The sequence below is a fragment of the Coturnix japonica genome, chromosome 2 (assembly GCF_001577835.2).
Source record: "Coturnix japonica isolate 7356 chromosome 2, Coturnix japonica 2.1, whole genome shotgun sequence".
Lineage (NCBI taxonomy): Eukaryota > Metazoa > Chordata > Aves > Galliformes > Phasianidae > Coturnix > Coturnix japonica.
This window is the reverse complement of record NC_029517.1, coordinates 112,630,443-112,641,414: the sequence shown is the minus strand read 5'-3', so window position 1 is coordinate 112,641,414 and position 10,972 is coordinate 112,630,443. Positions and strand designations below refer to the sequence as shown.

Genomic DNA, 10,972 nt, shown 5'->3' with positions numbered 1-10,972 from the left:
CAGACCCTGTCCCTCACTCCCAGCCGCCCCTCCCCTGTCACAGCTCCATGCATTCCATCGGGCCCTGTTGCTGTCATACACAACAAATATCTGCTTGTACTGTAAAGCAGAAACTGGAAATTAATAGAAATACTCTCAAAAGTAATTGAATTATTCAAGAGCAGAAAATTCCTGGATATAAGAGAACCAAAAACTGACAGCAGTTCATGTATCATTGCAAAGAGTTAACACAATTCTTTTCATTAGTAACTTCAAATGACTTATTGGTGAAGGCTCTGGGGACACCTTGTTGTGGCCTTCCAGTATTTGAAGGGAGCAACAGGAGGGGGAATGACTGTTTACAAGGGTGGATGGTCTTAAGGGCAAGGGGTGATGGTTTTAAACTAAGATGGAAGGTTTACGTTGGATATTAGGAGGAAGGTTTTCACACAGAGGGTGGTGACGCACTGGAACAGGTTGCCCAGGGAGGTTGTGGATGCCCCATCCTTGCAGGCATTCAAGGCCAGGCTGGATGTGGCTCTGGGCAGCCTGGTCTGGTGACTGGTGACCCTGCACATAGCAGGGGGTTGAAACTACGTGATCACTTTTGTCCTTTTCAACCCAGACCATTCTATGATTCTGTGATTTTCATAAACAGTTTATAAATCTCTACTTTAATATAGTGACAATTTTAGAGAAATTAATTAATAAAAGTAATTATATCAGGAGATCTACGACAGGAAGTCATCAACTGAAATAACAAGAGGAATTTTAAGATTTAATCAAGCAGCCAAGACATACTTCTCTGTTGAAAACTGTGATGAATCCTTTGCTAGGGCATCTCTGAGCTCATGGGAGTGGTAACATCTTTGACCAACATGTCAAGCAAAAGTCACTTTAGAAAAGGTGCTGGGATACCAGAAGTGTTTTATTTTATAATTTTATTCAGGAAAATTAAACTGACTCCACAACCCCACTTACTACTGTTATCTCCATTGCGTAATGTCTCATTTTCTGACTGATTCCTCTACCTTACCATCCATTCAACTTCTTCTCTGTACAATTCACAGCCTTGCTGGGCAACTTGTTCCCATCTCACCACTCCCACAGTGAAGTTCTTCCTAAATCTACCCTCTTCAGTTTAAAGTTATTTTTTTCTTCCCTCATCCTATCACTATATGCTCTCTTAAAAAGTCCCTCCCAGCTTTCCTGTAGGCCCCCTTCAGGTACTAACTAGTTTGAACCACTTTGGTTGTAATGAACTGGCTAGAGTCAGAACTAACGCAGTCTTATGGATTCTCTGGTACCTCTCTGTAAATTCGAATGCAAGGCAGGGACTCCCCCTCTCTCACACACATTAGTAGCAAATAATGTTCTTGAAAAAACTGAAAATCAAGATAATCATGCTGAAGAAAGAGCTACTTAAGAAGGCATTACTATTTCTTAAATGCCATTTATGAGGTTCAGCATAAGATAACAGACTGACAATATCATCAAAAAGCTGAGACCAAGATAGTCATGTATTTCAAAATGTATGTAACCATAGTAGTTAGATTTCATGTAAACATATGTAGCATTGCTATAAACTTTAAGCTTTGTTATTCACAAGCTTAGGGCTTATTACCAACGTGTAAACATTAGGACTTAATTATTCAGTTATTAGAATTATAGAAGGGTAATTACCTTAGATAGTGGATAACAATTTCCATATCAGCCCATTTACTTGGATAAGACATAAAATCTTCCTTTAAGTGATCTCTCCCACTTAGGGCTGTTAAAATTCGCTTACAGAGGGTGTAAACTCAATTCTGTTTTATACTAAATCCTCAGGCATTGGCTGCATCCCTAATAATCCCTAATAGCCAGAGGGCTTACTTGCCATCTAGATCCACATCACTGGCCCCAGTGTCCCAACACCAGAGCATCCAGGTGACAACATTCTTGTATGTTGTGCATATTCTTTTCACACCCTGAATCTCATTCATTTTTAGAGCTCAGGTATTGGTGGTGGTCTCCTCATCTTAAAGGACTCCACATAGCAGCTTTCCATCTTCAATACTTTCCCACTACATGGTAAACCTCATCAGATCAGTGAATAAGGCAGATCTCTTTTCACTCTTTGGTAATTTGTTGCATGGCAGGGGCCTCTTCCACACCTCACCTCTTCCCCTGATGATATTCCAAAGATCTTACTTTCTGGCCAGTCCATGATCACTTCCAAGATTCCTGGATGATTAGTGTTCCCCATCCAAGCCCACTACATAAGCAACACAATCCACTTACTCCAAGTAGCATAGTACGTGCAAGGGACCTTCCCTTTAAACATCCAATTTAGCACCAGTTAGTTGTGCTTCAGTACCAGTCACTTCCGAAGCAGCTTGAACTCCCTCATACATGGCTAATAGCTCCTTTTCAGTTGGAGTGCAGCACTCTATATCATTCACTCCAAAACCGATGGGGTTGACCTTGAGTCTCCCCTGAGGTTATCTGACAAATGCTCTTAGTGAAGCCCTTCTCCACAGTTGCAATGTAGAGCATGGTTTTTTACAGCACAGCCTATCCAGACTGGTCCCAGGGCTACTGCATGGGCTATTTCCCCACTTAATTTGTTCAAAAGGCTGTTGTTCAGGGCCCCATGAATGTAGATGGACTCTGTTCCCTCATGACGCAATGGCACCAGGGTACACTGTGTGCTAGTGTCTACCAGAGGCCCATGATTCTGTGGTTCTGATGTGCCAGACCATCGAATCCACACAGTTCAATACACTTAAATGTCCCCTTTCTCTCCCTGGCTGGAGGCAGCGTCCCTCTAGTTATAGTATCCATCATATATTTGAAATCCTGTTCAAACTATAATTTGATGGAAAAAGACAAGTTATATTCCAAATATGAAAACTTCAAAATATTTTACTGAAACCAAAATACAAAGATTCTGAAGGTCACTTTCTCATTGGGTTATTTTTAAATATCCATGAATTAGCAGTGGCTTATTTCCAGAAGTCAGAAGTCAACACCATGCAGGTAGGCACTTTAAGAGCCTTTTGTTTTCCTAATCATTGCTTCCATCACATCCCACTGCTCCTTGGTAACCTAAAAAGGAAAAGAGAATTTTATTGGAATTTCACATAATAATTATGCATCCAAATACTTGAACAGAAAATAGCTGGCAAGAAATTTAGTACCTCTCTCAAATTATTGAATTCTCCAGCCATAGAAACATATTCTCCGCCATCCAGTCTAATAACCTAGAGAAAGCATAAGCAGTGTATTTAACAACAGCATTTTTTCTGTAGCATCCCCTTGATCTAAGCATTTTTAATGACTCAGATCAAACTAAATCCACATTCAAATTGATGTAATTCAATCTTTAAAATAAAGGTTTTTGAAGGTTCTTAGAAAGATTAATAACTAAAAAAATCACTATTTCAAATTTCAAAGTAATTTACTTTTTTCATTTCTGAAATACTATAACATAACAGACACTTAAAATTCAGAAAAAATCAGACCAGCATGAGGTTGACCATATGAATGGAATCAACTGCAACTTACTGCTCCATTAACCCAGCTTGCATAGTCACTGCAGAGATAGGCAGCAAGATTTGCAATTTCTTCTAAAGTTCCTAGACGGCCACAGGGAATCCTCTCAATCATTCTCTTCTCAAACATGCCAGTTGGGTCAAGACGGCTAAAAGCACCCTGAGGATGAAGAGAAACATAGGAAATGTTTTAACTACATCAGAAATTAAAATCACAGAGAGCTCTAAGCTTAATGTGGAAATTAACATTTGTGAACAAACAGCCTACACCATCTTTGTCAGTGGGATTTTTTGAGAGGTAGGAAAGAAAAAACAGAATTTACTTCTGTTGCACCAATATGCATCTATTGTGGGTGGCAAGCTGGAATTTAACACCTGTTTGGGACAGTCACACAAACAAATGTGGTTATTTTCCCCAGACACCCTTAATGTACTGCTGCTGTGCAACAGGGAGAGGAAGAGCAGCAAAGTTACAGAAAATCAAGAAGCACTATACAGGTAGCTGTAATACCATTATTAGCTGTTACTGCTCATAACTGTAATATTTAGACTCAATGTGAAAAGGATTCTTCTTTCTCTTGTTGCAGCACTCATCCCTTCTTCTTCCTGCTCCAGCTGGTCTGGATTACTTCCTTCAAACCCTCCAGTCCTCCTTTTCACTCATATCAAAGCTTCCACATTTCCTTGCTGCCTTATGCTTTCCTCTTTCTAGTTTTGTGATTTTCAACAAAACTAGTGAGTTTCTTTTCTCATAGACCTAAAAAAGACTCTGAAATGTTGGAGTTGAGATGCTTTGTTTAAAGAATTAGGAGTTTAAATAGAAAAAGGCACTCATACTCATCAATAACTCACTTCACTTGAGAAATAACATATAGCCTCAAATCCACATAAAAGAAAATATATTAAAATATTTTGGCATGTAATTCTTTGAAACATTCAAATAAGGTTTATTTTTACATTAGTAGCATTCTATTTTATAAACTAATTATTGAACAAGTTATTTACCAATATTATATCACAACCTTAGATTTCCAAAGAACTTGCACTCTAATTTGGTGGTTATAGAAAAGATTAGACTATCTTATAAGTGCAAGTCAAGTATGTACTACAAAGCATATTCAAGGCTGCGTTTCACTGCATGCTATGTACCTTTGTTTTAATTGGACCTGGTTGAATCACATTGAATCTCATGCCGTATTTACCCCATTCGGCTGCAAGAGACCTAAAAATGCATTAAAAATGGATCAATATTTTAAACACATTATTAAAATAATGCTATTAAAAATAAATAAATAACTGAATCTTATGTGTGAACACTAAAATTTGAGTTCTGAAACAGGCATTTCCACTTAAGGGGTTTTGATGCTTTTCTTAAGAACAATAATATTTCAGAAGAAACAAAATAAAATCACATTCAGAAACACAAGAACGCTGATTTAACTGACACAGTTTAACTTTCTTGCATTGGCTATAACACTTCCAGGTTCTATGAGAAGCTTTTCCAACTCACAGGAAAAAAAATACGTCTTTAGTCACAGTGTTATTTTATAGCAAATTAACAAGCTTAACAGGCTCACTACAGTCTGCCTAAGTGCCACAGTCCATTCAAGGCAAGGGGCAAAAGCAGACAGCCATGAAGAACAGCTCTCCCAACACACAACAGTTAAACTTTAGAGCAAACTCTAATAGAGACAAATTGAACAACTAGAGGAGTGAGCAAAAGCGTGGGAAATACATGCAAGTGACAAGGAAAAAAAATAAAAAATGCACCCCAGTGGGAATGCTGCTCCTATACTAGAAACTGACATGGTTTTAAACTATAATTTACTCCCAAATGCATCAGATGCTTTCCAGAGCCATTGTAAATAGAACTATTTCAACCAAAGGACTCCATTGCTATTCTCTTCTGTGAGTGCTCAGAGGTATGATTTAGCAGAGGGTTGTTAGAGTTAGGATACTATGGTTAGTCTGTGGTTGGACTTGATGATCTTCAAGGTCTTTTCCAACCTGGGTGATTCTCTGATTCTATAATTCTTCTAAACACAGCAAATGGCTTTTGGCTGATCTTGTTCAAAAGTAACAGAAGGAAAAAAACCAAAAAACAAAACACTAAGCAAGAAAACTCCTGATAATTACATTTGCTTCTACAAATACATGCACTCACACTTTCACTTTTACGTCATGATAAAATTTATCATAGTAATAGCAGTTAGCACTTGGTTCTGGAAGAATCTGTCAGCATATTATTTTGTTGCAAGGATACTAGAGGTTGGAAGGTTCTCTGATCACATAAAGGCATGGGAGGATTACATGAATTGTACCTCTGTTTTTATATTTACCCTATCACAGAGATGTGAAAAGTAACTTTCGTCTATTACTCACTTGCTCAATGCTTCTACACCAGCTTTGGCAGAGGCACTTGGCACCACAAATCCTGAACCACTCTCTGCATAAATGGTTGTAATACAAAGGAACGCAGCTCCTGGAAGTTGCAAAAAATGTTAACAAAGAAAAAACAACACATACAAAGATAAAATTTAGACCATAAGTTAAAAAGCAAGCTCAGTGATATAGAAGTTTGCAGTTTCAGTGTAAGGGATGCCATCTGCTCCACGTTGAAAAAAGATTTCTAGAAGATCTAGTCTTTTTTCCCCCCCTTCAGTTCCCCCTATTGTGAATGTTAAGAGTTGTTTGGCACACATGAAAACAGGCAACGATCAGGCTATTAAAGCCTAACTTCAGACTTGTACTGATAATGGGCCCAGGCTAAACAGAGCTGTGTTGAATGAACCTAATCCAGAAGCAAGAATAGTAAAATTACAGCCCATAAGTTTGAAGTACACTTCAATTCATACATACATTTTATTTCTAAAGTTTATACTCATAAAAAGGAAAATATCTAACCAATTAAGTCTTCTCACTTTGTGAGTGAGAATGCATAAATAATATACTAACAGATTACAAACCTCTCTTAAACGTCACTGCAAACTTACAGTCTAAAAGCATAGCTCTTCTATTATTTATTAAAGCACATCTAATACAGATCACCCTTCAGTCCTAAAGTACATGCAAATCTTCTTGTATCTCTCTCTCTCTCTCTCTCTCTATATATATATATGTATATTTATCATCTTGTCAGATGTATAGTATCCTGATAGAGAGTCTTAAAGTATTTGCATTGGGTAGAATTTGTCGCTTCAGAAATTAAGGTCTCTGCTCAATTATTAACAATAAAAAGCAAATAAGCAAAAAGAAAATGAAAGCAGATAATGAAAGGACAAACAGATACACACCTGATTTACTTGCAAAAATACATCTAAAAACAAAGAAAAATCTTTGTACAAAAATGCTTACATACAAAATCCCATAGAAAGAAGGCATGCAACAAACAGCAAGTGAATTTCTGTGGTCTGTAAGCGTAGTGGGGAAATGAAGAGAGGCAACATGAAGGTGAATGACTTCTATTTCATGCAGAATTTGAAGGCAGAAGCAGCAAAAGTAGTTTTAATTCAGGAGAAAAAGAGACAGACATTCTTAAAGCTGTATTTTACCTTACTATAAGATGCTGTAAGCATCCATTATGCCACAGAACAAACTATTAACATATTTGCTAGAATGATACAATGAAGCATCGTTGGGGATGGGGTTTTAACTAAGAATGAACAACCTCCTGACCAAAACTACTACAGACTTGCAAAAATACCTACACAGCATTAAGCTTATATAGTTACCATTAATACAATACAAACTTTATAGGAAGTACAGAGCACTGAGTACATTTTGAGTGTTTACCCTGAAGTTAGAGGAATACAGTGCAAATAAAAAAGGATTAATTCAACACAGTGGATGTACCTAAAGAACATAATTCATAGGGCCATATGAAAAAAAACACACAACCTACCTTATGACTCAAAATGCTGTTTGATACCAGATGACCAGATGATCTTTCAAGATCCCTTTCAACCCAAGCCATTCTATGGCTACATGACAGTTAAGAAAAACAAAAAGCCTCAAAGGCAGTATTCACTAGTACTATCAGTACTATTAGTTTCTTAACTAACACAGATAAATAGAATACCCAGGAGAAATAACCTATGCTTTAAACAAAGTTTCTTCAGTTTTACAAGTGTTTAACAACTACTGCAAACTCTACAAACAGATTTTCAAATGCAACCTCTATATTTTGGGTCCAATCTTAAAAGCAGACTCGATGATAGAATAATTGCTAACCAGTCCTGCTGTTTGATTTTTAAGTATGGCTTCTTTCATACTCACAAAACTGGCTATTATGCATAGCCACTGTGAGGGAAGGAAAGCAAGTAACAGCATGCTACAAGGCCTAGGTACTACTTAATGTAAATTGGAGATACCTTTTTGTGCTTTAATGAGTTCCTTTCCAATTTCCAAAGTTACAAAGGCGGTACCATTAAGCACAATATCAGTTATCGTTTTCCATGCATTAGCAGAAAGTCGTTCAGAAGGGGAAATAAAGTTTCCTGCTGCATTGTTTACCACAACCTGAAACACAAGGAGTTAATTAAAAATAACTCTTCCTGAGAGAGGGTCTCTCTAGATTACATAAATTTGCTATGACAGTTATTTCCTTCATACCTACTCAGAGCATTTTCAAAGACAGAAGTTCTTTACTTTCTTTACAGCACTTACATTAGGATGCCCTGCCACTTGAATTAATTCAGCAACAGCATTCTTAACAGAAGCTGGATCTCTCACATCACACTGGATGGCATGGACCTGTGTAACAATGGAAAGGCAGCCTTAAGAATTCAAATGCTTATCACACAAATTAAACAATCCCCCAGAAGCATATAAATGCATAAAATATTTATAACCATTTAATGTGTAATTAAAATTCTCAGTTCCATAAAATTTACCTTATTCCCTGTTTTAGAAGAAATTTCTTCTGCCGTTCCTTTCAAAACATCAAGCTTTCTAGAAATAATCATATATCAGTGAATTTCAATTAAATGCAATTACAATTCAGAACAATAAAAGCTGATGAATCCTTTCTGAGCAGATATGAGCTAAGTTTTAAAAAGTGATACATATTGGAATTTTATTGGAATTCAGGTCATCAATACTATTACTATCAGTACATACAACACTATAATTTAAAAGTGGATTGAGTAATTAAACTAACAGAGTAAATAAACTAAATTTATATAGCTTGTGAAGAAAAGAAACCAGATCCATTCAGCACTCGACACTAAAAGCTCCAAAATGTGTTCATTAATATTTACCGGCTTGCTATGACACATGTGGCACCCAAACTGGACAAAGCTGTTGTCATGCCTTTGCCAATTCCAGTACCTCCACCAGTTATAAATGCCACTTTCCCCTGAAAGGAATTTGGTGGCAACATCACTTTCTGAAGAGGCGAAAAGAAGGCAGCTTGTGGAGCATTGCTCTCTTGCAATAACACATTTGGTCCATGGCTGAAGAACTGAAAGAAAGGAAAAGAAATTCCATTTCCATTTACAGGACTGTTACTAAAGATCAGATTTCCTTGCAAAAGTAACAACTTCATAGCTTCATTTCTGTTACACAAGCTGAATACAAGAACGATTAGCTTGCATTTATATTGAAGTTACTGAAAGTACATGATAGCGTAAAGCAAATGCTAAACTAAGCTACTTTTAGACACTTCAGCCCAACTAACATGAACAAAATCCCATCTGCAACACTGAAATTAACAGGTGACACTGTTAGTAATAGCTGAATAGTCAATCAGCTGGATGCGCCAATGGGACAAACCCTCCACAGTGTTTTGGTAGTGATGGACACAGCCTTTGCTCACCACCACAGAGATTGTGTAAGCAAATTGTGTAAGAAAGCAGCCAGAAAAGAGGCCACAGAGCACGAGGTATTGCACCCAAGTTAATACGTGTGTCTAATTGCATCAAGCTCACATGTCTCAGCAGTCTGCTCAGGGCTGGTTTGCACAAAGGGCCTTCTTGAGAGGATTCATTCCAATTAATCATACCAGCACTTAAGGTCAAGGTCATTAATTAACTAACAGCTACAAAGAGAGGTATAAAGAAGCCAGGCGACGTGAACAGGACAAAAAACAGCTGTAACAAACTCAACCAACACAAGGGGGTGGAAGCGAACCACGGAATTACCACGGAATTATTAAGTCTTTCCTAACAAAGCACACCCTCACCAAGCGGGCATGGCTGTGCGCCGACCTTTCACCCACATGGCATCGTGCACTGCCGCAGCAGACACTGCCGAGCCCAAAAGGGAGCGGGGAGAAACAGGGGGAGCCTCACAGGGAGCACGGGGAGCTGAGAGGGTATAGGGGTCCCCCAAGCCTGAGGATCTCTCTGCCTGCTCTCATCTCCACGAGAGCGGGGAGCGCCTTACCCGCCCGGTGCCGAGGAAGCGAACTGAGGCGTTACCGCGGAGAGCGCTGCGGCCAATCATTACCACCGCCATCTTGTGCTCCGGGGGTGGGTTTACAGCGGGGCGGTGCGGGGTGGCCCGGCCCTTCCCTTCCCCCGGCTCCTCTCAGCCCTGCCCGCTGCTGTGGGAAGGCGGGGCGGGGATGGTTGTAAACTTGGATTCCTACAGTTCACAGAATCACAGAATTATCAAGGTTGGAAAAGACCTAGAAGATCATCTAGTCCAACCATTACCAATACTTCCCGGCTAAATCATATTCATCAACACAACATCCAAACGTTTCTTGAACACTCCCATGGTCGGTGTCTCCACCACCTCCCTGGGCAGTGCATTCCAATGCCTGACTACCCTTTCTGAGTATGACAGTTTCTGCCATTCAGATCACCCCAATGTAAGAAACATTAACCCCTGGTGATAAAGTTTATAAACAGTCCAAGAAACTGTTGATACAAAAGGATACTAAGGAAAAAATATCCCCAGCCCAGTGTAAGTAACAAGGAGAAAGCTGGTGCACTGAGGTCGTGGTCTGTGTTTCTGTTCAGGGTAAAAGATGAATGGTGGATCGCCTCAGTGCTCCATTTAGATACTGTTTCACTGGGTTTGATGGACTGTGGTGCTATTTCATGAGTTAGTATGTTGAGTTAAGCCTGTATGGCTATCTGAAAACCCTTTTATGTGCTGGTAGTCACTGGAGGAAATCAAGTTTTGAACCTTGATGAATCATTTTTGATCAGGATCAGAAAACTTAAAGAAAGGGCATTCTTTTAATCAATCAGGATTGGAGAAGCAGTGAGAAACTCAAAAAGTCTAGAAGCTAAGTGGGATTCAATAGGAAAATGATAGCAGAAGATAGAACAACCTGATCTAGAGGGAGGTGTCAGAATCAAAGAATCACAGAATGACCTGGGTTGGAAGGGACCTCAAGGATCATGTAGTTCCAACCCCCTGCCTGGCAGGGCCACCAAACATACACATTTACTAGATCAGGTTGCCCAGGGCCCCGTCCAACCTGGTCTTGAACACCTCCAAGGACG

General features: G+C 38.9%; 1 protein-coding gene across 1 annotated transcript; it reads right to left on the bottom strand.

Moving 5' to 3' along the window:
* Positions 1 to 2,859: 2,859 nt before the first annotated feature.
* On the bottom strand, positions 2,860 to 10,027 carry DECR1 (2,4-dienoyl-CoA reductase 1). Its single transcript, XM_015855971.1, has 10 exons — positions 9,900 to 10,027; positions 8,774 to 8,976; positions 8,408 to 8,465; positions 8,181 to 8,267; positions 7,886 to 8,033; positions 5,898 to 5,997; positions 4,665 to 4,737; positions 3,529 to 3,675; positions 3,162 to 3,224; positions 2,860 to 3,069 (listed from the first exon to the last, which is right to left on the bottom strand). Exons 1-10 carry the CDS (start codon positions 9,969 to 9,971, stop codon positions 3,010 to 3,012), a joined length of 1,011 nt encoding a protein of 336 aa, XP_015711457.1. The 5' UTR covers positions 9,972 to 10,027; the 3' UTR covers positions 2,860 to 3,009.
* Positions 10,028 to 10,972: the final 945 nt, after the last annotated feature.

Excerpts from the sequence above, each read along its gene's own strand:
- DECR1 (XM_015855971.1), bottom strand. The coding sequence starts at position 9,971 with ATGGCGGTGGTAATGATTGGCCGCAGCGCTCTCCGCGGTAACGCCTCA. Across the intron at positions 8,268-8,407 it reads CTTCTAAAACAGGGAATAAG|GTCCATGCCATCCAGTGTGA; the intron begins GTAAATTTTATG and ends ATTGTTACACAG. Across the intron at positions 3,676-4,664 it reads CAGGTCCAATTAAAACAAAG|GGTGCTTTTAGCCGTCTTGA; the intron begins GTACATAGCATG and ends CTTCATCCTCAG.